The sequence below is a fragment of the Suncus etruscus genome, chromosome 2 (assembly GCF_024139225.1).
Source record: "Suncus etruscus isolate mSunEtr1 chromosome 2, mSunEtr1.pri.cur, whole genome shotgun sequence".
Lineage (NCBI taxonomy): Eukaryota > Metazoa > Chordata > Mammalia > Eulipotyphla > Soricidae > Suncus > Suncus etruscus.
In genome coordinates, this window is record NC_064849.1 from 17,983,740 (window position 1) to 18,010,782 (window position 27,043).

General features: G+C 43.0%; 1 protein-coding gene across 1 annotated transcript in view; it reads right to left on the reverse strand.

Moving 5' to 3' along the window:
- Positions 1–18,965, reverse strand: part of TRPM8 (transient receptor potential cation channel subfamily M member 8) — a 69,351-nt gene extending 50,386 nt beyond the window's left edge. The window contains exons 1-8 of the mRNA XM_049769300.1: positions 18,849–18,965; positions 15,123–15,196; positions 12,161–12,317; positions 11,351–11,528; positions 9,905–10,077; positions 6,727–6,901; positions 5,352–5,419; positions 2,341–2,538 (exon numbers count right to left, since the gene is read on the reverse strand). Of these exons, the coding sequence (XP_049625257.1) occupies positions 2,341–2,538; positions 5,352–5,419; positions 6,727–6,901; positions 9,905–10,077; positions 11,351–11,528; positions 12,161–12,317; positions 15,123–15,196; positions 18,849–18,965 (1,140 nt within the window). The remainder of the gene's footprint in view (positions 1–2,340; positions 2,539–5,351; positions 5,420–6,726; positions 6,902–9,904; positions 10,078–11,350; positions 11,529–12,160; positions 12,318–15,122; positions 15,197–18,848) is intronic.
- Between the last annotated feature and the right edge of the window lie 8,078 nt (positions 18,966–27,043).

A 27,043-nucleotide genomic window follows, 5' to 3' on the forward strand; every position in this document is an offset into this window, starting at 1 on the left:
TGAAAGATATATAAACCAAGATATTAAAAATCATGAGTACACTGATGCAGCTAAAAGCTGTCAATCTTGGGAGCAGATGGAAGACCAAGCCCTTGCCCTGCCAAAGCCACACCTGCTGCATCTATCACTCATATTCAGCACTTTGCCTATGGCCCTCCCTCACCACTCATTTATGATTCTCTGTGGAGATATCACTCTAACCAAACTTTAGGTATGCCAGTATATGGGCTGATATCACCAGGGGTTTTGTTGTTGTTGCTGTTTTTGTTGTTTGAGCTAGTGCGGGCACCTCCCTACACATCTTCCTTCTTCCAGAAAGTCTAGCAGCTGAGAATACACCCTACAAAATCTAGTATCAGTAATAGTATTTGAATTCCTGGACAACTTCATTTGTTTGATGCTGTCATCCCCATAGGAGCACAACAATTTAGATGTCAATGTGTAACTGAGGTCACTTAATAGCTAACAAGAGCTTACTAAATCTTCTGCCATTGTCTTAATGACTTCATTGAAGATACAATAATATTCACAAATTTGCTTACCACTAAATTTTCTTTCTATTTTTTTATTTTCTTTCTTCTATTTCTTTTTTATTTTTTTCTTTCTATTTTTCTAATGTTTTTTTCTCTCACTTATCTTAACACAAATGATTATGGTCAACTATGTCAAGTATGTGATGCATTTTCTATAATTAAAGTAATAAAAATAAAAAGCCCATTTCTATTCAGACCAATATAAGTCCATCTCCTTTCTTTAAGGCTGTTATTTTCTTGTTTGTTTTTTTTTTTAATTTTATTGATTGATTGGTTGGTTGGTTGGTTGTGGAACTCAGGGGTCACTCCTGGTTTCTGCACTCAGAAATCACCCCTGGCAGGCTGGAGGACCATGGGATTCGGGTCTCTCCCAGGTCAGTGGCATGCAAGGCCAATGCCCTATTGCTGTGTTATATCTCCAGCCCCTATTTTCTTGTTTAATTCTCTGATTGATATGTCAAATGGTGATCTGAAATAAAATCTACAAGTACTATTGTATTGCTATCAGATATGCTGAAGGCAATTTTGATATTCTGTCATGTGGTATCTATGATTGCTGCCTTCTTGATCATGATAAAATGTCCCTATATGGAGCAAGGCACTTGACTTTACACAGATGACCTAGGTTCAATCCTTGGCATACCATATGGTCCCCTGAGTGCAGAGCCAGGAGCACTGAGCACCCCTGAGCACCCACCTGATATGGCCCCAAAATAAACAAATTTTTTAAAGTCTCTCTGTATTTTATTAATTTTTACATGGAAGTTTGTTTGATATAACTATAAGATTGTCCCAGCCTTTCTTAGGCTAATGTTTCCTATTATATTGTTTTCCAGCCTTTTACTTGGAGTCTGTATAGTTTCAAAATAATTCAAGTGAGTCTCTGGTAAGTTGCAGAAGTTTTAATTCACGCTTTCTGATCTATCCTAAAATTCTATTTACTGGTGATTTTATGCTATTGATATAAAATTACTGAAATAAAGGAATTTAATGTCAATAAAATGATGTCACAGGCTAGCAGGAGCACAAAAATGACTCCGACATTTTCAGTCTCCCTCTCAACTTCATTTGCAAACACAGTGGAATATTGCCCAAAAGGCAATCTGGTTGGAATATTTCTATTCTCCCTGTTAATTCTACCCTAAGATTCTATTGATAAAATGGGATCTAGGATTTATATGACTCCTGTTATCCATAGATAGCCTGGTATCCCAGGGAAGCACATGCTCCTTAAAGTACCCCAATCTGAGTAAGTACCCCATTCCTGAGTAAGCTGATAGGAAATTCTCTGTTGGGGCATATGAGCTTGTAAGCAACTGAGTTCAAGACTATATGAGTCACAGGAGAGAATGAGCTAGCCCAGCACTCTTTGGCTTACTCCCAGAAGCTGAGCTAAGAACCTAATGGGTATTCTGAGAGACACCTACTGAGCTAACGATTCTATGTGAGTCATGTGTCAGGGAACTTCCTAAGAAATTACCCTCAGTCCCATGTCTCTACTAAAAACAGACTTAGTGAAGATTGCACTTCATGGATTTCTGCTTTCTTCCACCCTCATCACACAAAACATAGAAGTTCCACGTCTGTGAATTGAGAAAAAAGAGCTTTGCAAATGCACGGTTCCAAGTTTAAACCTACATGTTGACCTTCATCAGGTAGGGAGACATGGTGAGATATTGAACTTAGGTGAACTTCCATTTCCAGCAAGAAGTCTAATGTGGGCCAGAAGCTGTTCCAATGTCAGAGACAGAGGCTGCTTTGCCCGCTTGCCTAAACTACTCAGCCCTCCAAGGTTTTCCCAACTTACCCATCTGATCCAGTTCTCTGTCTCTTCCTCAGGCTGCCGGGACACCGTGCGGGGCAGAAAGCGCACCAACTTCTCCTTGACGATGGACGATGTCAGGATGTCCTCCATCTCCACCAGGCTGGCAATCACATCTGCAACCTGGCCAGAGCCTTCTACCACCACGCAGGGAATTTTACTCTTGACAGAGGTGTGAATGGCCTGAGAAGAGGCAGAGAGGAAGCCCAATAGAAGGGACTGGGAACCCACACAGTCCAGCTCAGGACCATGGTTCAGAATCCAACACTTAACAGTCCACATAGACACTTTCCCATTCTTCTTTTGTGTGAATTATTTTTTCTCAAGAGTAAGCCAAAGGTTTTTATTTGCTTTACGAATGAGACACAGAGCCAATTATATTCTATCCTATGATAGCACCCAATTCCATGGTAAGGAAGTATAAAATGTTTCGTTTAAGAGGGCTAGAGCTAGCTGTTGAGATAACACCAAAAGTCCAAATACTGGCATAGAGTAGCATTCCAATGTTTCACCTAGTGTTCAATATTATTATGGAAAACTTCTCTAATGACAGTTTAAAATGTTCACATACTGATTTTTCACATTGAGAAAGATCCTGACATCCTCCAATACTAAATAATAGCTGGTGAATGATGTATGAATAGACACCTGAAAGTTATAAAAATAGTTATAAAAAAGTTATAAAAATATAAAAAAGGCAGAAGACACATCTTTTTATTAATTCAATTTTTATATTTCCCTTGTCATATAATGTCCCATGCATATTTTATTAGAATAGAGCAAAACTGTATTTGCTTCCCAGAGAAACACTTACCCCACACTTTACTTTCCTTATAAAAATCCAGACACCAGCTGAGGGGAGTCAGGCTTTAAGAATCATTTGACAACAAGACCACAAGGTCTATCAGTACCAATATGTATAAATATCACCTCCCTTTCCTTCTCATTTTATGTTTTTGGACCTGCCCAGCAGTGTTCAGGAGCATAGGGGGCACTTCTAGTGCCACTTCTAGCATGACAATGAAGACCTGAAATTTCAATGTCTCAGCCCAGCAATGCAGAACTGTAGTGCTGGGGCCTCCCCAATGGTGCCACAGGAGATTGGGAAATGGTAGATTCAGGTGGTAGTGGTTGAATCAAGAGCTCTGCATATGCCATGTATTCTCTCCAGGTCGTTGAGTCCTCTCCCAAGAAGCCCTTTCCTTATCAAGGAATATGGTCTTTTCTGAAAGCCAGACTCATCCTGTACTTGGTAGCATCATTGTAAAGAGCATATCCCTTCATACTCCCATGCAGACCTCACCACTAAGGTAAGTGTCAGGCCACTGGGAGTGGGTGGGGCCTGAGAAAAAAGAGAATTGGGGACGCCCTCATGGAATGTTTCTCCTTTCCTCCTCTTCCCCTCATTACTGGCTGTAAATCTGCTGAGCAGATATTTGTAGAAAACACCATGAAAACATGTTATCCAATGATTCTGTATGTGAGTGCACATGGGTCTTTGTGTGTATGTGTGCATGTAAACATGTGCATAAGCTCACAAGGGTCTCTGGGATTCTTAATTCTAAACCTAACACTTGAGAGCGAGAACATAAATTAGGCAACCATCTCAGTTGTTCTATCTCTTCCTCTTGAACACAAATGCCTTCCCATATGATATTTACACTCTTATTTTCTCTCTTAAACTTATTTACTTGAAAGGCTTTCATTTACCTGTCATCTCATGAAAATATTTTTCTGCAGGTACTCAACAAACATTGCATGTGTGTTAATGAGTGATGGAGGAATCAATAAATGATGAATGATTGAGAAAGAGCCTCATTCTAAAAATGAATACAGTAGTAAATTATTACTCCAATTTACTTTGCCAGAAGTAAGATGTACCTGTCCAAGAGAAGGGACAGGATGAAGCTGGAGAAATAATACAGAAGGTAAGGTGCATGTGGCTAATCTTGGGTTCAGTCCCTGGCACTACAGTCCCCCAAACACCACCAACAGTCACTTTTGAGCACAAAGCCAGGAATAGCCACGAACACTGCCTAGTGTGGCCCAAAACCCCACAAAAAATTGAGAAAAGAAAAGACAGGGAATAAATATTAATAACTCAACCTTTGACGTAAAGCTAAAACCAAGTAGGAGAAATGGAGGGAGGTAAAAATCAACATGGAAGTTAAAGGGAAGAATTAAAAATCACTTCCCTGTAATGTCCTCCTCCAAGGAAAACAGTGCCAGCATTAAAACAATGACCATAAAGTGCTCACACTGAGGTGTTGTTGTTGTTGTTGTTGTTGTTTTGTCAAACAAAAACTGATATTAGAAGAATGAACTCAACAAATTTGCACTAATAGGACAGGAGGAAGGTTTTTTTTTTTTTTGGTTTTTGGGTCACACCTGGCGGTGCTCAGGGGTAACTCCTGGCTGTCTGCTCAGAAATAGCTCCTGGCAGGCACAGGGGACCATATGGGACACTGGGATTCGAACCAACCACCTTTGGTCCTGGATCGGCTGCTTGCAAGGCAAACACCTCTATCTCTCTGGGCCCCCAAAATGCTTTCTATGATTTCAAAATCACTCAGGACTTGACATCAAGGCTGGAGTCCTGCATGCCCAGGAATAACATAATGGTTTCAGTGGCCTGAAAACCTTAATATGGGGTAATCATTTCCACAAAACTAGAGGTAAGGGCACAGATTTCTAATATATATACTAGAGATGATCCTCAAGTTGCCAGCGTTAAGGAAAACCCTCCGACTGGGAAGGTAGAAAATAAAAACTAACAGCAAGTATAAAAGCTGTTTATGTCCCTTCAAATTCTTTTTTCTAAATCTTCTCAGCCTAGATTGTCTCATTAGAAGATGGGGTAATGGGAAAATGCAATCTTCATGCCAAAGAAAAATAAATGATTCAGGTCAGACTGGGTAAGCCCCAGTGTCCTGTATACACACATCTTCAGAGTAGGCTTGTTATCTGCTCTTCTAGAAATCCACACCAACACTCACTTTCAAAGTCTCTTTTCCACCTCCTTGGGCAAAGCACACAATAGGGATCTTGCCTCCATAGTTGGATTCTGTAAAACACACAGAGTTGGACTTATTGTGGACTTACCTATATCAGAAGAACTGGAAAAGGAGTGTCAGTCCTACAAGCCCAGAAGGCAGGTTCAGTCTTATCTGCAGACTCACAGACTTGACCATCTGCTCACTGGGCACCAGTAAATGCACCCTGGCCAGTATAAGAAGGGCTTGTGCCTGTGACTGGCACTGCAAATGCTATAGTCTGCAAAGGGTTTTAATTTCCCTAATAATCTGGTTTAAACCAGACTTAAGTTTATTTTTATGATAATAATATCCTCTCTTATCTTTACAATCTCATGCTTTCTTGGGTAGATGAGAGACTGACACAAGTTTGTGCTGTCTCCAGGAAAGCAATGACGATAAATCTTTCTTGCATATACCATGGCAAGAAAAGGATTGAGACCATCTGCAACAATTTCCGCTATGAAGCCTTGATCTACATCATGAGATAATCTGGTTCCTACCATCGGACATATCTCAACGCCTCAAAGAAAAAGCTGTGCCAGGTAAGGTTCTGGCCTTGTATGTGGCTGAAGTAAGGTCAACTTCTGGCACTACAAAGAGTCCCACGAGCTCCACCAATGAACTCTGCACAGAGCCAGAAGTAAACCTTGAGCACAGTAAATTTTGCCCTCCCCCCCAAAAAATAACAAATGAAGCCTTCTCCCCTGGAAATTTGTACTTTTGGTGGTTATATTATATATAAATTATATTTATATAATTTAATATATAAATATATTAATATACATTGTATAATATAATATATTATTAATATATTTTGTATTATATATATTTTATATATAAATATATTGTATATTATATATAAGGAAGGATGCTATCAACTATTTAACTTGAAGGGAATTTTCATCACTTCCTCCCCTAGCTTATGGTATTGCTCAGGTAATGCCTATCTGCATAGTGATTTTATTTGTTCTTTAGTGATGTCTGGCAAAAAAGCCAGCAGGCCTTCTACCAACCAGAGTAGGGCAGAGTCATCATCTTCTATCTCTCCAACACATTGCAGGGATCCTATTTGCAGAATCCTGGGCAGAAATCTTTTAAGATGAGAGAGAGAGAGAGAGAGAGAGAGAGAGAGAGAGAGAGAGAGAGAGAGAGAGAGAGAGAGAGAGAGAGAGAGAGAGAAAAGAGAGGAGAGAGGAGAGAGAGAGAGAAGAAACTCCCTCTTCAGAGTAGGACTCAAAGTTAGATCATGATGCAATCACTGGGAATAGCTACAGGTGAGGGTGTTGCCACCTCTGTTCTCACACATGCCTAATGCCCCCATTCCCTACACACTGGCCTTGAATTGTGCGCTCTGAGATGTACTTCTCAAGCTGGTTCCTGAGTTTGGCCTCCACAGTGGGGTGTCCATGGCAGCCGTTGTCCACCAGCAGTAGGTGGGTGTGATTGTTGTCCAGAATGTATAGAGGGTCTCGCTTAAATTCATCCACGATGTACTGAGCTGAAAAATAACCCTAAAAAACATAGAAACATGAATCAGTGAGATTTCATTGGCCCAAGGGCATGAAAAGAGTCATACATGTTCAGATGAAGATATCCCTTGGGTTCAATTAGACTAATGCCTCCTCCAATACTCTTTGGTTCTGAAGCTTTACAAAAGATCTGATAGGGAGTTAGAGACATGGGTCACAGGCAAATATATAAGCCTTACAGGTGGGAAACCTGGGTTCAATACTGGACTCTGGTCCCTGGCAGTCCTGGTAATATGTATTACTAGGAGCAAACCCCAAACACTACCAGGTGTTGCACCAAAACAACTATAATATAGGCACTTATTATATTATATTACTACCACAATACTAGTTTACACTATATATTACATATTCCATACTATATACTATACATTCTAAAAGTAGAAAAATGCAGGCTCAAAATGGTTGAGTCACTTGATTAATGTCAATAAAAGACCAGTGATAGTATATGGGTCAGATTCCCAAGTAAATTCTATCTATTTCTTTGATTAAATAGTAATAGGCATTTTAGAGAAAAAAATAATGCTTGTATTTTTTTATTCCTCTTTAGTTGATTTCTGACTGAATGTTGTGTTTTTTTTTTACCCTTCTCCTTATTTTCTTGATCTTGTGGGTGACATTTTTCAAGTCCATTAATGATTCTTCTAGTGTTAAAAAGACTATGAACATGGACCGACTTCTAACTTGCTTATTAGAGTTCAGGTTTCCTATTCTCTCAACACCTCTGTTTTCTTATGTGTAAAGCAGGGGTCTCAAACTCACGGCCCTCGGGCCATTTGCGGCCCTCTGTACAACATTTTGTGGCCCACAGCTGGCCTTCAAATATCGCAGTATTCGCGATTATTCGCTTACCAAATAATTGCAATAAAAATTGCATTAGTAAGAAAAAAATCGCATTAAACATTCACATACCCCAGCAGTTCCATTCGGGGTATGCAAATGTTTAATGCAATTTTTTGCGATTTTGTTTCTTACTAATGCGATTTTTTATTGCGAATATTCGGTAAGTGAAATCCCTTATGCGGCCCTGCCTCACCCCAACTTTGCCTCCTACGGCCCCCAGGTAAATTGAGTTTGAGACCCCTGGTGTAAAGGGAAGGGTGATAGTAGTACTCAAATTTATGAAGACTAAGTTGGTTAATTTACATAAAACCTGATACATAGGCAGTTCTGTTAAATAAATAATATTTAACACAGACATTAAACTGTTATATTCTTTTCCTTGTGCTATTCAATGTTACATGCTATTCTTTTCATTCTGCAGGAAGCTTTGGCCAGACATCACTAGTTTTAATGTTTCTTTATTTTCATTATTTTCTAAGTGATTAGCAACTATACTTTTATTGATACAGCAGTAATTTAACAAGAAGGTGGTTTGCTAGTTCCTTAGTGTACAAGTGACCAGAACTTCCCATCAAAACTGCATTTCAAGATTTCATCCTTGATGGGGTTCTTTAACCTCCAAAGAAGTAGTGTTGCTGTTGCTCAAATTCAGGGGGGATAATGCAAACTCTACAAGGCTACTGGGATGCCATAAATTAATATGTTCTGTGCTCACCGTGTTACAATGCTACAGCACAGTGGCCACAGCTAAAGCTGCTAATAGAATGGGATGATCTTCCCCACCAGCATCCTATCCCTAGAGTTAGAACTCAACCATGAAACCAATCAGCCGAGCTCAGCTTCTAGAAACACATTAACAATGGTGTTTCACTCAATTAATTCACTGCACTCAATCCAGTGCATTGTGAAGTCAGGGCATTATCACAGCTCAGAGAGGGACAGTGCAGCTAGAAAAAGTGTGACTGTTCACACAGGCCTTCTCCACTCCCCAAACCTGCCTTCCTCTCATTCCACCAACCTATTCTGCAATGTCAGAAAATGCCCCCCCATGCTCCTCTGCCCTATATGAGCCTCCAAAGTAGTAAATGGCGCAAAACTGAAACTATCTCTAGAAAAATGAAATGAACCACAAGACACAACCACCAAATCCTTAACATGTACCATCTAAATTCTAGGCTGTCCCAGGTAGAGGAAAGGGTGAATTAAATTGGTTGTCTAAGCTTCTGGTCCAGAATTTCTAGGTGGAAAACAAATGTCCCTCAATGAATATAATCCAAAAAGTTATTTATAAATCTATTCTTGATAGAAAATTCCATGTCTACCTTATACATAGTCATAAAATGGAATGGGGGGTTACTCTTTAACTGTGCTCACATGGAACTTTGTATTTATTTGGGGCCCATACCCAGTGGTGCTCTAGGCTTACCCCTGGCTTTCTGCTCAGGGATCACTCCTGAATGTGCTTGAGGATCTGGCTAGGATTCTTAACTACAATACTATCTATCCAGCTGCCTCCCAGACCTCCACAGCCAACTGAATCATAGAGGAAGCCTTAATTTCAATTACTATTACCTTGGTGAGCAACAAAGGAAGGAATGAAAACCAGGCCTTGAGCCTTCTTCCCATGCAATCAGGTCACAGATACAAAGGATATAAAGCCTGGCTCTAACACAGTGTTGCTAGGAACAAAACCGTGTGTGTGACTTTATTTATTTTTTATTTTCAGCACCACAATGTATAACATTCTGAAAGATAGAGTTTCATGAAGATGAGGTTCCAACACTGCACCCTCCACTACAGTGTTGATCACCCCCACTCAATTCACTACCCACCTCCCTGACCAGTCCTCAGATTCTGCTGCCACTGGCCTTTTTTGCTCCCTCTCTATGCTTAATCCCACATATTATAGACAAACATTAATACACAAAGCACATCCATTTGGAACTCCTCCCAAGAGTTCTTGGATGAGATGGCATCCTTGGTTTTAATTCATGAGGTTCTAGGCGTATCCCTTGCAAGACTGCATACCTAGAAACCAGTTCTATGCAGAGCCTTGTATTCAAATCCAGGCCCCAAGGCCATGCCCTTTCACCCTTCTATCCATGTGCCCTGGGGGAGGTCTACCCACCCCTTTCCAGTTACCTCATCATCACAGGTTCGAATCAGACTCTCCCTGTTGGAGACCATGCCCCATGCTGCTATGCCGATGGCCACAATGTTCTCCTCAGAGCTCCTGCTGATCGTGTTGTCCCTCACCACCTCTCCAATGTTCTTCATCAGTCCATAGTGGGTCCCCCCAGTGAGAATCCATGCACCTGGAGGCCAGGGTGAAGAGCAGACATGAAGCTGTGCTCACAGATCCCTCAGGAAATCCACCATATCCCAGCAGGAGTCTAGAGCTAGGAAACCACATGTTAAGTACAGACATGAGGGTCTTGGCAGTGTGTCCAACTAATACTCATTAAAAAAAATACACTAGAATGATTACATTCCTTTGTGGAATATATTTAAAAAGATAGTATGGGAATTATATTTAAAAATAATAGAGATGAGGGTCATGAGAAGTAATCCATGATAGGAAGCTTGCCGCAAAGAACGGGGGAGTGCAGTGAGGGCAGAGAAGGGACCACTTGACAATGGGAGTTGGAAATGATCACTCTGGACAAGAACTGGGTGCTGAAAAGAGATAAATTATATACTTCTACAGTAACAGTACTGCAAACCACAGTGTCTACAATGTAAAAATGAGTAGAGAGAGAGTATGTGTGTGTGAGAGAAAGAGTGAGAGAATGAGAGAGAGAATGCAATGCCTGCCATAGAGGAGGGGAAGAAAAAAGGGCAGAAGAGAAACTGGGGGCATTGATGGCAGGGAATGCTTACTGGTGAAGGTATACATTGTATGACTGAAACTGAATCATGAAAACTTATTACTGTGGATCTCATGGTGATTCAACCTAAAAATTTATATAAAAATGCACAGATTCTGAGGGGCCCCTTAATCTCCATCATCAGAATCAGAATGGCAACCTGGAGTTCTGCTGCTCTAAAGAGTCTTGTGGCGAAAAACTATGGTCTAAAATATAACAAATGCCTCATCTATGCTCTTAAGAAATTAGATAGAGTTGGGGCTGGAGTTATAGCACAGCAGTAAGGTGTTTGTTTTGCATGTGGCCAACACAGGACAGACCCTAGTTCGAATCCTGGCATCCCATATGATCCCCCAAGCCTGCCTGGAGTGACTTCTGAGCTCAGAGCCATGAATAACCCCTGAGCTCTGCTGAGTATAACCCAAAAACAAACAAAAAAAGAACAATAATAGTTAGAGTTGTCAAGGAGCATCCCAACCCTGCATACCAGCTTTGAACTTCATAGATCACAGTGACCCCTGGGTCAGCCCAGTGCCTGCCATGTGGTGCTTCTAGGGTCACAGCTTTGGATGCTACTGGCTTAAGATTCACCAGTGATACCCTTCATAAGGTCCAGGGCTTTCTGGAAGGGGTTTGCTTTTTCCCTGGAAGCAAGTGTGATTCAAGCACACTATTATGAGGGCTTACAATGAGGTTAGCATGGGGGCCAGGCACCCTGTACCTTTGGACTGAGCGATGTAGATGAGGCGACTGAAGATCTTGCGCATCCGAGGCTTCAGAGAGAAGTTTTTGGCACCCCCCGTGACCGAGATGACCAGATTAGGTGTTTTCAGGTGCCAATGCTGGGTTAGCAGCTCATAGAGGGTTTCCGCATCCGTGTCACAAGACAGACGGATATACTGTGGGCAAATACATGTGTCAGCTGGCACAGCTCTTGCTAACTGTGCCCACAGCCCCACGGTCATATCAGTTCTTGTTCCAACAGCCCAGAGAGCTTCTAGAAGCTGCAACCCACAGAATGAGGGACAAGGCATAGGAGGGAAGCAATGAGGGGGCAAGTATAAAGTGAACCCATCCACCCCAGGCAGAGACCCTAGGAAGAGGGGCCGGAGCCAGATTCTTCCTGCCCAGGGAGGGTTTAGCCCCTTAAGCTCTCTCAGAAGAAAGAAGGGGTGTAATTATGGATGAAGAAGCATGGAGAGAAGTTTCCTGATTTGGGGAGCATTTGTATTCGTATTATATGCTTATTATCCATCTATGCTAGAAAATCCACAAGGCAGTGTAGGTGAGGGGAAGGGGAACATGGGTGTCCTGCCCACCCCTGTAGCAGACACAAAAAGTCTCTGGGTGACAAGACACATACCAGCTGAACACTACTGTAGCCCTGACAAGATGGTTCTCTCAGTACAACATGGACTACATCCATTCCAAACAGCCCATCCTACCTCTACACACAAGTTCCAGGATCTTCACCAGACTTAGAAACAGAGTGGCATTCGGACTCAGCAGTGAAAGTGTACCCTCTGCCTACCTTTCCTTTCTTCCCCAGACTCTCAAACTGGATGTCCCCAAAGGCGTCGGTAGGAAACTCCTTGGTGTGTTTCTTGTAATTCCACTTGTCGCTGTGGTTGATCTGGGTGCCTTCAATGTGCTGGCTCTGGGAGTAGCCACATTTGCACACGTTTTCCCTGAGTGTGCCAGGCATGGAGCAGGAAAGGGAGAGATTTTATTAAAGTGAGTTGACATTAGTCTGCCTGTTTCTCAGAACCAACCATGTATTCCTTGCTGAAATAAACACAGAAGGTGAGTTCTCCTAATGAGTCTTACCTGGAGAGGATAACCTGGCATTTCTTGGCATTTCCATCTGTTTCTTATCCCTCCACCAATAAAATGGTCCTGTGTGGAAAGCTGGATGCCCCTACTTGAGAGTGTCTATTTTTTATAGGGTTGAGTTTTGGACACCTGGAGGTGAGTTCTGCAGCTTCCTGCAGGAGTCCCAATATGAAGGACCTTGAGGCCAATTTGTCTATCCATAATACTACCTCAGAAAGTACTAAAGCTTTCTCCCAGGGTGAAAGAAATTTCTCACAGGTGAAAGGTGTCTCTGGGTAGTACCTAAAGATTTTCAGAGATTAAAAAGACCATCCTTTCTGTACTGCTTGGAGGAATCTAGAATATGGGCAGGACATATTATACAATAAAAAAAAATTATTGTTTTCCCTTAAAAGTGCCATGAGAAGATATAGCAGCTTTAAAGCACTTACCTGGTATATGGAAGGCCCTGGGTTTAATTATCAGCATACCAGTCATAATAATACCAATAAAATAGATAGCTAAATAAAAGTGAAGTGAAGGATCAGAGATATAAAGAGAAGACAGGTGTTTGGGCAAATGCCTTGCATGTGGCCAACCATGGTTCTATCTCTGGCACCATGTGGTCTTTCAAGGACTACTAGGTATAGTCCTGGGGAGTCCTGAGCATCACTGGGGTGGTCCCATTTACCCCCAACAGTACAAGGTTCTACCAGCACCTCATTTTCAGGTCTTTGCATTAACCTGCTGGCCCAGTTGGCTAATACCTAGAGAGACCCCAAAGATTCCTTAGTACCACTTGGGAGTCTCTCTACCCCCCCACCAAAAAAAATAACAAGAATGTTATGGAACCACATTAAGTCATATACTAGGTGCCCTACACATGAAGAAGAAAAATGAAGAGGACAATGATAGTACATGTAAGTCCTTTCTTGCCCCAAAAATAAAGCAAGTAAGAGTATGCTGGACCCCCACTTAGTGACAAGGAAAAAGAGGTGGGTCTTGGTGGCTCAGACATTGGCACAGGCTGTATTTTCAGGCCCAAAACTTATCACTACATCTTTCTACTGAAGCCCACATAACTGGAAGCCAGTACAACATTTTCAATGTAACGGTGTCCTGAGAAAGACAGAAAGTAGAGAAAGAAAATAACCCAGAACTAAGAAGGCCTGACAACAATCTCCTACATGCCTGCACACAGCCATGTGACCCTGGGTGACCTACAGAACCTTGTCTGTGAATTATATTTTAAAAGATGTCTTTATAGGCAGGAAATAGGATGGTAAGAAAGGTGTTTGCCTTGCATGTGATCAACCTTGGTTGATCCCTGGCATCCCATATGGTCCCCCAAGCACCTCCAAGAATGACACCTCAGTGTAGAGCCAGGAGAAACACCTGATCACTACTGGATGTGCTCCAAAAGCCAACAACAACAAAAAAGAATGATATAAGTTAGCATTCAATGATGTGTTAACATTCAAAGAATAGATGTTGAATTCACAGATGCAATAATAACATCTAATGAATAAATGCTGAATGAATACACATAATCCAATTGTATTTTCTGATTGCCCCATAGATAAATCAATAACACAACCTTTAAGCCATATGTTGGGGAATAAAAACCAATTGGCAGATTTACTGCTCTGTCTATCTGATTTCAGGAATAATGAATTCACATTAGCAACCTGGGGGCCCGAGTGATAGCACAGTGAATAGGGCATTTGCTTTGCAAGTGGTCCACCCAGGTTCTATCCCCAGCATTCTATATATTCCCTGAGCCAGTCAGAAGTGATTTCTGAGCACAAAGTCAGTAGTAATCACTGAGCACCACCAGATTTGGCCCAAAAACTAACTAACTAAATAAATAAATTCATATCAACAAAAGGATAGCTATCTTTTCTTTTTTCCCATATTCATATTCTATTTTGCACAAAGCAAGGAAACCTGTGCATTGAGAACTGAGTTCAGGCCATAGGGTAGAAATATAAGTTCTCCCAATGAATCTTTAGCACAAGCTATGAGAATTTTAAAATAATAGACTTTTCTGTGTAGGTAGATTCAAGCTAAGGCTGGGCCCATGTCAATTCTAAGAAATCTGCTTGGGCTTGTTCTTAATCTTTTCTCAGGTTACTGCTTCTGTCCAACAGCCTGTCAATTAGTTTTAATTATAAGTGACAGCAACAAATATCCAGTGACAATGGCCAGGAGGCCAATGGGCAAGGAGGAGGGAAGGGGGAATTAAAATAATTTTATTCAATCCAAGTGCAAGCCCGGTTCCTGTTTTCACTTGCTCATTGCCTTGAACCTAGGGGGCCCTCTGTCATCTGAGCTGAGAGGGGGTGACTTCTCCTGGCTTTGGGGGACAAATTTGCTGTTCCCACACAGAGAAAATGATCGATCATGCAATTAGATAGAACAATCTGAACCTAAGTGAAAAAGAGCCTGGCTACCAGGTGTAACCTGCCACCTGATCTTAACAGCAATATTCACAGCTCCATGTGGGCTTCCAAGAACAGGGAACAGTCATACAAGCTGCTTATAAATGCTTCTGCTCACATACAGGCCTGAGAAAGATGATAAATCAACTCATGAGTAACTTGTGAGCATTTATTTACTGCTCAACACCATTGTCTCCTAACATGGAGATATTAAAGGGAAGAAACAAAAATATCACTTACATGGCCTTGGAATCTTTGGTAAAGAAGACACATTCACGTTTCTTGAAATTTGCTTGAATAAAATTCACCAAGTCCTGTGGAGAAAGAGTATCAGACAATATCTTCCTGAATCATCCTCTTCCTCTCCTCCTGCTGTTACTTAGGATATTAAATCCAAAGCTGTGACAAAGGTTCTTAACATTGGACCCCATTCTCATAGCATACAGCATCTTCTATGCTTTCAGGGAACACAGTATTCTTATGATTATTATTTTGAGGAGTCTTCCATTACAAGTTCTAAAACTAGAGGCAATGATGTTCTAAAAGTTAGTTGGCATCATACTGTAATAAGTGTCATTATGCACATATCCATCCTGCTTTCTCCCTAAGGCAACAGGAGAATCTAAGCACTTGCCGATAACTTAGCATCAATAATATATTCATGCAAATTCTCATTGCTCTTGCATTAGCTTTTCAAAAGGAGAGAGAGATTCCAAAGATTCCCTCTGGAGCATTTTTAGTCCTCCCTGGGGCAATGTGGTAAGTAAGGTGTATGTGGAGCTGAATTCTGACAAGCAGTCAAAACTTCCCTTTAAATTGGCAGATGCAAACCACTTTTAAATAGCCAGAAAACACTTGATAATACCTAGACTCCTCAAGGTAGGAGATTTTTACAATACACATGAACATGTAAACAGTATCTGTGAAAAGAAGTGAAAATCCTTAAAAATTTCATTAGGGATGGGGCTCAAGACAAAGTGCTTGCCTTGCACATGTGGGGCCCTGGTTGTCTCCCCATCACTGAATAAAGAAGAAAAAAACAGAAACGAACATGGAGACTAAGTTAAGCCTAACATAGAAGAAACATGAGATGGCCTAAACAGAAGATGACAAAGAGGTAACCAGCAAACATGTGGGGCAAATGCCACCTGTCACCAGAGCCTCACTGTCTACCCAACAGACTGCAAAAATTTAATGTGAAGCTGAGGGCCAGAAAGATAGTCCAGGGATTGGGCAATTGCTTTACATGTCATCAGCCCAGGTTCAATCCCTTGCACTGCATAGGGAGTACCCAGAGTACTTTCAGGAGGGATCCCTAAGCACAGAGCCAGAAGTAAGCCCTGAGCACAGCTGGATGTGGCCAAATAAATAAATAAATATGTACATAAATAAATACATAAATAAAAATTTTTTATAAATTATCACTTTATTAAGATAATCATTAAAAATACATAGATCTATTTTCCCCCATGATTGATAGTCTTTCAAAAAAAATGGTCCCTAGGTATTCTTATTTTAAAAATATTTTTGGGGGGGGCATTCAAGTATCAACTTATTTTAACAAGTCTCCTATTGCAGCACATTTTATGTTCCTTTAAAAATTGGTTTTGTTTTATTTTAGATTTTTTAAAATCTGCTCTTACATATCTGTCATTTGGGGGCCCGGAGAGATAGCACAGCGGCGTTTGCCTTGCAAGCAGCCGATCTAGGACCAAAGGTGGTTGGTTCAAATCCCGGTGTCCCATATGGTCCCCCGTGCCTGCCAGGAGCTATTTCTGAGCAGACAGCCAGGAGTAACCCCTGAGCACCGCTGGGTGTGGCCCAAAAACCAAAAAAACAAAAAAAAACAAAAAAAAAAACATATCTGTCATTTGATTAAACTATACAGTTCTAAGCTAAGAACGTCCAAAGTCCTGTAAATAACAATCCTCTTTTCTCATTTAAAGCCAGCAGGGCATCCCATCATGACTACCTCTTAATTAGATGATATTTTGATTTGTGTTCCTATTCATTAATGCTTTGATTTCGACTGTCATGTCAAATAAAATGTTTTAATAGAAAGTCATTGATATAATTGTAGATGATGGAGCAGGCCAAAGCCTTTGTTCAGTATGACCAAACATACATAGTCTGGCAGTCATAGAAAAAGTACAGCACAGTCATGAAAGTATAGTCCTACAAAAAGCTCTCAAGGGAGAGAAGCAGAATGGTCCTATGTCACCTGGGTAGTGGGCATTCAGCATCCTGGGTGTGTTCTGTGGAGGAGTGGATCAGAAGCATCCTGGTCAGACAATTTCTGCAATTTGACCTTCAAGGCAGAAGGCAGCCCCCAGCCAACCCTGACTCCTTTGTACCCCATCCAAGGCCCAGAACAAGCTGCCACACCTATGACTGGACCTGAAGCTCAGGACCCAGCCTGGAAGAAGAAGAAATAGGTGCCTAGGCTGGAGACATAAGACAAAGTAGAAGGGGGGCCGGAGCCGTGGCACTAGAGGTAAGGCGTCTGCCTGGCAAGCGCTAGCCTAGGACGGACCGCGGTTGGATCCCCCGGCATCCCATATGGTCCCCCCCCAAGTCAGGAGCAATTTCTGAGCGCATAGCCAGGAGTAATCCCTGAGCATCAAGGTGTGGCCCAAAAAAAAAAACCAAAAAAAAACCAAAAACAAACAAACAAACAAAAAACAAGACAGAGTAGAAGGTACTTGCCTTGCACACTCTCAACCCAGGTTTAATTCCCAGTGTCTCATATGGTCGGACTCAATCCCTAGAACTTCCTAGGGTTTCCTGAGCCCCACCAGAAGTGATCCCTAAGCACAGATTCAGGAATAAACCTTGAGCTCAGCCAGATCTGGCCCAAATCCTCCACACATCCCCAAAATAAAACCTGAGCTCTGACAAGAACAAACTAAACTCCAGACCACGATTCCAGCTACAGAGCTAAGAAAAACAACATTTCTCTATGGTTCAAAATATGCACATGGAACATAAAATTCATGAATAAACCAAGCAAAAAAAAGAGATGCTTAGAATCTGAAAACCAAACAGCAGTTCCCAAAGGCAGATGGCAGGGTTCCCAAGAGGCTCAGAGTCAATAGAAGAAGGAAAGTAGACGTGGGTAGCCATCCTGATGCACTCTGCTTATATAGGGGATGAATAAGGTGTCTCAATCATGATAGAAGCTGACATACTTTCAATCCAATTGTGTTTAAGGAATTATTTCTGGGGGCCGAGAGACAGCACAGCGTTAGGGTATTTGCCTTGCATGCAGCCAACCCAGGAGGGACCCAGTATGATTCCCATATGGTCCCCAGCCTACAAAGGGTGATTTCTTAGTGAAGAGCTAGGAGTAACCCCTGAGCACCGCTGAGTGTGGCCCAAGAACCAACCAATAAATAAATAAATAAAGTTTAAAAAAAAGGAATCATTTCTGGCAGGACCAGAACCAAGAGTGCTATGCTCTGAACTGTGACACAGGCATGAATGAGAAGTGACAGCTGTGTGCCCCCACTCACAAGGTTCATCTCTAATAGAAGAATGTGAGAACCGCATAGGGAGGATCCTGCTTCTCTTTATTCACTTATTACTTTTTAGGTGTTAGTTTTGGGGCCATGCTCAGGTATCACTCCTTGCTCTGTGCTCAGGGATCATTCCCAACTCTGTTTTCAGGACTCACTCCTGGCTCTTTGCTCAGCCAGTATTCCTTCAGTCACTCCTATGTGGTGCCAGGGATCAAACCTGGACCACTGTATATAGACCAGAACCTTCGACACTGTCCTGTCCCTGTGGACTGGACAGAAATGCTCCAAGTGGAACTCTTCAGGGTAGTGGCTGGGCAAACACTGAAGACCAAACAGCAGTTCCCAAAGGCAGGTGGCAGGGTTCCCAAGAGGCTCAGAGTCAATAGAAGAAGGGAAGTAGATGTGGGTAGCCATCCTGATGCACTCTGCTTATATAGGGGACACTCACGCTGTCACTGTAGGACACCTCCGTGCTGCGAGAAGTGCTGGAGTAGAGGGTACGGGTGCTGTCCATGGTCCCATTCCTGCGGTTCCGCATGCTCAGGCGGGCGCCCTCAAACGACATGGTGTCCTGCAGAGAATCAGGGAGGATGAATTAAAGTGATTGGGCATTGGCTCCATGAATTAGAGTGATTGGGCATTGGCCATAGCCATGCCTCCCACCCTGTCCAAATGACCGTATACAAGTGTCCCTGGCTTTGTCCCCACCACCAATTGGGTGTTTGTGTTGTCCCTGCCCTCCTCTACTGCACTCATTTCTTGAAACTTTTGGGGGTCTCCATCTGTATTCTTAGACCTTTGATGCCTCCAGGAAACCCCTGGGTGCATCTCAGTGCCTCTCACCGTAAAATGTCCACTTCTAGGTTGAAGAGTTGGCAGGAAAAGAGAATCACAATTTGTGATTGGCAGTGTGGATGGATGAGAGAGGACAAGGGATCAACCTAAGAGGAAAGACATTGCCTGGATCATGACTAGTGACCTTAAGGTTACCTAAGACTCAGAATTATATAGGAGGATGCTGGCATCTCCCTCCCACACACCAGAACACGCACCCCTGCCAGGCAGATGCCTCCTGTTCTGTCCAAATATCCTTCTTCTCACCTAGTTAGTGTTCCCCCCCTCTCTCTCTCACCCAAATCAACCCAAATCCAAGTCTCAAAATGCAAATAAAAGCCCCCAAAGCTACTCTGCAACCTGGATGTGGAGACACAAGAAAATAAGATTCTAGAACAAACACTGCTTTCCTCCCTGAGCCTCCTCCAACAGCACTTAACTTCTCCACTGCCCTGCTCCCTCCTGGCCCTTTCCCACCACACCCAAGGGGATCCCCAATCCTCAACCCCTCCCACCTCTCCACTGCTGCCTATTTGCCCCCAGCATCCTACTGGTTTCCCAACCTGCCAGTGCTCATTCCTCTTTGCCTCTATCTCCTGCTTCCAACATCCTTCTCATCCAGAGTTCTACCCTTGGTCCAGAACCTTTATCCCCCAATCCTGGTCATCTGCCTGCATTCTGTGCCCAGTCTCCAGAGAGAAGATTCAGACATGCTTCAGGGAGGCATAGGGGATGTGCGTACTAGGGCAGGTGATCTGTGACCCTTGCCACAGTGCCCCCTCTGACTGCCACACTGCTGCCATCTTGGTTAGTTAAGGTTCCATGTACCATGGCTAGATACACAGAGAGATCTCTGAAAATGTCTATTAAATTAACAAGAGCCACCGAGATGGTTCACAAATTCTGTGCCTAGAAGATTCTAGACCTGGATTTGGTACTGCATGGCCTCTAGCACTGCTAAATAACCTGATATAGCCCCAAAAACTTCACCAGAAGCAGCTAGTGGAGTACCTACTAAAAAAACAGCATCATGTTGTTGTGGATAAATATCACCTCTCATCCTCCAAATTCCCCTCCAGTTGGCAATCTTCCAATCTTCATAAAAGTCTAATAGCCCCATCTTACACCCCATCTTGCTTAGCCACTCTTTCTCTTTGCCCCAACCCACAGACTGAGCTCTCTGTTCTGCCATCCTGTCCTAACCAACCTGAGAAATGTCCTCCCTGTACCACAGAAACTAGATACTTCTTTTAAGCTGGTCTGAAGAGAAGAGCTGGTCCAGGCTGGTTAAAGCCACAGGCTACTTCATCTTTTTTTTAACTTGTTTCCCCAAGTGCTTCCAGGAGAGGCTCTGTGTATTAATTTGGTGCTTTACATACATTACTGAGAGACCGCAGATCAATCAGGACTGTTGTACTATGATCCCCATACAGCAAAGTGCTTCTAAGTAGGGCACCAACAGCCAGCAAACCATTGCCTGATGATGAAAAACTGCTTCCTAAGTTGCAGTGAAAAAAGTATTGTTTTCTGCTTTCGGTCCATCAAGAATAGGGGATGCTAAGAGTGAGGGGGTCAGGCACTATTCTGACATCCCAAGTACCCTCCCAGAGGACAGCTAGAAACTACTTTCTACGTTAGCCTAGGAAGATATGTAGTTATTAGGGGAAGGAATGTTGCACCACGGTTGAAAGTGAGAAGAACCCCACACTAGTCTAGTGAGAGAAAAGAAGGTTCAGGGGTATCCCCTTCTTGGAAAGAACCAAGAGAAAGATGGGGTAACAACCAGGAAGGCAAGAAGTGAAGAATAAATTCAGGGACTCATAACATGTTAAGAAAAAGGAAAAACAAATCAAAAGAAGAAGACTCAAAAGAAGTGCCTGTCGTACATTGTGAAGCCCCAATTTGATACCCAGAACTTCACTCCCACCCAGCACTGTACTTGGTGATCCCAAGTACAACCAGGATGATCCAAATAAATAAGTAATAAAATAAAATCACATCAAAGCAACAGAAAAATGAGTGAAGAGCTAAAATCTCAGCCTGCTAAATGGGGTGACAACTCTCAGAAGATACTAAGCTCTCTCTGTACCAAAACACATCACAGCCTAGCAGTGATGTGGGACCCATGCTTTCGATAGGGAGTTTGATGCAAATGGATGCTTTCATATGATTGGGCGATTGAGACAAACTCTCTTACAATTGGATAAGTGGGGTGTATTCTGTCATATGATTGGATGACAAAGAAATCATGCACTGCTTGCAAAGCAATTGGACCACAAGTAGCATGGTATTTAAAAGTGATCAGTCTGGAGACTGGAATAGTCATTTTATAGGAAAAAGACAAAGGAATGCATTTTTACCTAATGAGGGAGTAGGAAGATAGTAGGTGATAAATTTTAAAGATATGCAAAAATCATTATGATTTACTGGGAGTAGAAGGAAGAAGGTAAGAACTCTGTGCCCTTGAAGTCCTTCACCCTCTCTACTCATCTAGGACTCTCAGCAGGACCCTATGACACCTCCAGGAACAGCAGCTGTGACTATGTAGAGGCCACACATACCAAACTATATGCATGAACCACATGGAAAAAGCAACCCAGGGGTTACCCATTAAGGTAGAAGGTCTGAACCAGGCCTTCAATACCTTCATATTTTTTTTACTCCACCCCCTTCTCCATGCCTTTATTTTTATATCCACCAAAATCAAATGCCTCCATCACTCATGTCACCTGAAAAATTATATCTAATGCATAGAAAAAATTCCTAGAGGTTGGGCAGAATGAAGCTCACATTTTGTTTCCCTCCACAGGAAAACAGAGAACGAGTTGTTTGTTTTCTAGCCCTAGGACCACGACTCTAGGAAAGAAATTAGGAGGGAGGGTGAGGTAATTGCTGGGGGAAACATAATCATTAGAACAACAGCAAATGCAATCACTAGAATGTCAGGGCCTATGAAGCTATGAAGCAGGCACAAAACAGTAAAGCTCTCAGTGTTGAAATGAGAAACTAAAGGGGGAAAAGAGTCATCAACAGGACAACAAATTATGATGGAAAGGGCTCTTCATTGTTCATTCTTGCAGCCCCTTGAATGAGCCCCTGCCCAGACAGGAAATCAATACTCCAATTCACCACCCTGATTGTGTCTCGACAGTCTGGCACAGCTTCCAGAGATCAATGACTTCATTGGCCCAGAGCAGAGGCTGATGAGATGCTTCCTGGAGGTTTCAGGGCATCCTTCAACAGCCAAGTCATAGAAGCATGAATGTAAAGGGGGGATTCTCCTGGTTGGAAGAATCTCAGCATCCTCTTTCCACAGTGGCAAGAGGTGCTGCCTGCATCAGGTTTAATGCCACAGGTCCTAGGAGGTGGCCCTGAAAAAAAGGTTCACCAAGAAGCTGGAAATATCTTTTAGGGAGCTCTGACATCTGTGATCTGCATCTCTCTTAGCATAGATTGCTGGGCCATGTCTCTCGAAAGAGAGGAGAAAACTAGTAGTCTAGAAACTTTCTGGAAGACTGACTGAGTTCTCAAAGGAAAAGGCCTGGGACTCGTTCCCTAACCAGAAAGAGATGGATTTTACATACACACAAACTAGGAAAAAATGGCTGCCATTGTGCAGTACTTGAATTTACCTTAACATGACCAAAATCTGGAATGTTCCAAGCTGGCAGCCACCCCACTTGCCTCTCTATCTTATTTCTTTCCACAGGCCCTGTGTGTGACATTCACATTAAAAAGGCATTGACAGTGCAGCCATTTCCAAGGCAAATGTAAAGGTTTGAATTCTGATTTGTGTTTCAAGCTGGAAAAATAGTTAAGGGCCTGAGTATGGTGCATGGGGCAACGTTGGGTACAATCCTCAGCACTATCAGTTCTTCCAATCACTTCTGAGAATGAGTACAAACATCAAGCTCAAAACACCACTGAGTGTGTCCCCAAAAGATAAAATCTCTCCCATAGATGTTTGTTGTCTTGTGCTTAGTCCTGAGTGCATTTCCTTAAATGAACAGAACTCAAGAGAAGCCATGGAGAAGGGAAGTGGAGAAAATGTTCCAAATTTACACAAGTCAGACTGTCAGGAGGCCATTCTGAGCAGGATGCTTGGGTTCAGGGCCTTTCGGGAACACTCGCTCATCATGTTTAAGGTGGTCTTGAATGAGAATGATTCCATGTACCCCATGGAATTCAATTCTAGCAGTTATCTACTAGTGAAAACTCCTGAGTTGTGGCAATGCCTCTGGAAAGCTCTTGTTTCACATCACAGGCCCAAAAATCAACAATTAGAATAAAAATAAAATAAGTCCTTTCCCTGCTCATGAACACCTATAATGTCAAAGGAAATTAAAATTATAGCCCAGAGGGGCCATAGCGATAGCGCAGCAGTAGGGCGTTTGCCTTGCACCAGGCTGACGCAGGACGAACCTGGGTTCAACTCCCAGCTTCCCATCTGGTCCCCCAAGCCAGGAGCGATTTCTGAGCACATAGCCAGGAGTAACCTCTGAGTGTTACCTGGTAAGCCCAAAGAAACAAACAAACAAAAAAATTTGGGCCCGGAGAGATAGCACAGCGGCGTTTGCCTTGCAAGCAGCCGATCCAGGACCAAAGGTGGTTGGTTCGAATCCCGGTGTCCCATATGGTCCCCCGTGCCTGCCAGGAGCTATTTCTGAGCAGACAGCCAGGAGTGACCCCTGAGCACTGCCGTGTGTGGCCCAAAAACCAAAAAAAAAAAAAAATTTAGCTCAGAGTGATTACAGTGAATAAGGTGCTTGCTTGCCTTGCATGTGGCCAGCCAAGGTTCAATTTCTGGCACCACATATAGAATCCCAAGTCCTACCTGAGTGAATCTGAGTGCAGAGCCAGAGTAAGTTCTGAGCTCTGCCTGGCATGATCCAAAAAAAATTTTTTTTTAGTTTTTGGGTCACACCCAATAGCGCTCAGGGATTCCTCCTAGCTCTATGCTCAGAAATCAATCCTGGCAGGCTTGGGGGGGGGGGGGCATACAGAATGTCAGGATTCAAACCACCGTCCTTCTGCATGCAAGGCAAACACGCTACCTCCATGCTACCTCTCTGGCCCCCCAAAATTTAAAAAAAATTGTTTTTAAGGAGAGGAAAGGAAGAGAAATTTGTGTAAACCTCCAAAAAACAAAAAAACAACAAAAAAAGACCACTTCTGGGATACTTCTAGCTAGTTAGGTTGGGGTATATGACTTGCATGTAGGAGGCTTGAGTTGAATCTTTTGGGCCACATAACCCCAAGAGTCAATGGGAGCAACCCTCATGTATTGAAACCAGGAGTAGCACCTAAGCCCCACTGAGAATGGCCCCCAAACAGATGAAAAACCCATTCTGTGTGTGTGTGTGTTTGGGGGGGGGGGGGAAAATGGGTGTTGACTCAGAGGTTCTCTGGGCTTCTGTCTCTGTGCTCAGAGATCACTCCTAGCAGTGGTTAGGGAACTCTCATCAGTACTGGGGATCAAATTAGTTAATCTAGGGACCAGAGAGGTGGCACTAGAGGTAAGGCGTCTGCCTTGGACGGACCACAATTAGATTCCCCGGCATCCCATATGGTCCCTCCCAAGCCATGGGCGATATCTGAGCGCATAACCAGGGATAACCTCTGAGCATCAAATGGGTGTGGCCGAAAAACAAATAAAAAATAAACCAGTTAATCTGATGCTTAACAAAAAGCTTTACCTCGGGCCCGGAGAGATAGCACAGCGGCGTTTGCCTTGCAAGCAGCCGATCCAGGACCAAAGGTGGTTGGTTCGAATCCCGGTGTCCCATATGGTCCCCCGTGCCTGCCAGGAGCTATTTCTGAGCAGACAGCCAGGAGTTACCCCTGAGCATCGCCGGGTGTGGCCCAAAAACCAAAAAAAAAAAAAAAAAAAAAAAAAAGCTTTACCTCCTGTTCTTTCACCCTCTGACCCAATCTATTCTTGCAATGAAACTGTGGGAAATAAAGTCTAAAACAACCAAGAAACAAAACAAGAACCCAGGAGGTGAAGCAGGGGTCAGGGGCACATGCCTGGCCAGTACAAGAACCCGGGTTCAATCCCTGGCACCACAAGCTCCTCCCCCCAGAACTGCCACATGGAGGTAGCCAGCACCATTAGGTCCAAGCAGCACCATATTGCCAGACCCAATCACCGACAGATACCCTGAGTACCAAAGAACCAAGAGTCTGAAAAAATAAAACAACCTTGTTTGGGTTGGAATAAACTTAATAGACATAAATGAGACTGGACTCTTCCCTGGCCTTGTAATTATTTTAGTGCCATGGCCCTCCATTTGTTGGTCACTAAAAATACTACTACCCAGATTATCTGTTAGACTCAAGAGGGAACTTCTTAGGGTGTGGTGTGCTTTATGGTAGGTGCAGTGCCACTGGAACTCCTGTCAGGACTTCCTGGAAAAGCAAGATTGGAGAGAGAGGAAGGGAGCAGACAGAGATTCTCAAGCCCTTCCAGCACTACTTCCTCTCCACCCTCTTTCCAGGAAAACTTGTTTCTTACCAGATCAGCCCTGGGGTGAGAATAGGTAAAAGGGAAATAGAATGACATCCAAAAGGGCCAGGAAGGCAGGAGAAGATGCAGAAGATGGAGAGAAGTCTCAGTGAGAGGGCAGTGGTGAGAGGGAAGGAGGGAGATGCAGGGGACAAAGATGGGACTCTGAGAACAGTGCTCCTGTGAGCAGGACTGAGGAGAAAGGCTAGACGAAAACTTCTGGGTGCTTTTCTGAGTCTACTATTTGTCTAACCTATCCTTGCCATATAATTCATCTCCCACCAAGTACTTAATGCTTAGGTTTCCCATCTCCATAGGCTGAAGAAGCTGTGCTCTGACTGCCCTGAAGCATACAGGAGCACTCCCAGAATACACTCAGGTGCCAGCACAGATAGGGTGCACCCTCAGACCAGACTTGGGAGGGCGGATCCTATGCTCATGGCTCACTGGTGGGGCTCAGCGCTGACTCTGAGGACCAGAGTAGCTTCTGTGGAGCCAAGTGTGCAAAGACAAGGTCACTTAAAGCCTTTATTTCCTAACATGAAAATTAAAGCAGGATTCATAGGTGTCTGCTTTAGCAGAAATGCTGAGGAAACATGGATTTTAGGAAGGAAGACAGAATCAAAATTGAAACCACCTGACTGCATGCCCCACATGGGCTCGTGTGCTCATTTGTCTTGAACCTGACCAGTGCTCGAAGTACTTTACAAGAGATGGCAGTCATCCTCACAGTAACCCCGCAGGACAATAGTGGTTACTCCAAGACAAACATTTCTTGCATCCAGTGACCCCAGTGTGAAAATAAAAGCTAATCTGGACCTGAGAAGTTGCTGTCTACAGAAAAGATTCTTTTAGGAAGTTGAATATAAAGAAGCAAGTAAATGAACATGCAGAGCAGAATTAGCTTTTATATTTAGGAACTGAAAGATGAATTACCCAAGGGAGAAAAGTAGGGTGGGAAGAAGGGGTGCAGTGGTTGATTGGATGGTAGCAGAAGGATTTGGGAGAGCATGGGGTACAAACAGATATTTGAACAGGGGTCAATTGAACTCTTAAAATGCATACAGTCTGGTAAGCCAACATTAACTCCCTAAAAACTATCTTAAAAGAAATAAAAAATGGTAAGAGGTAAATAAATAGATAATATAGAGATTTAGGACCTCAGTTCCATCCCTGACCTCCCTGAGCACTAACAGGAGTTATAAAGAGCACCGCCAGGTGTGGTTCAACTCCCACACCCAAAAGAATAATATTCAGCTAGTTTTTTGCCTTGTACTGTGGTGACGCTTGTCCTAAAATTTTAT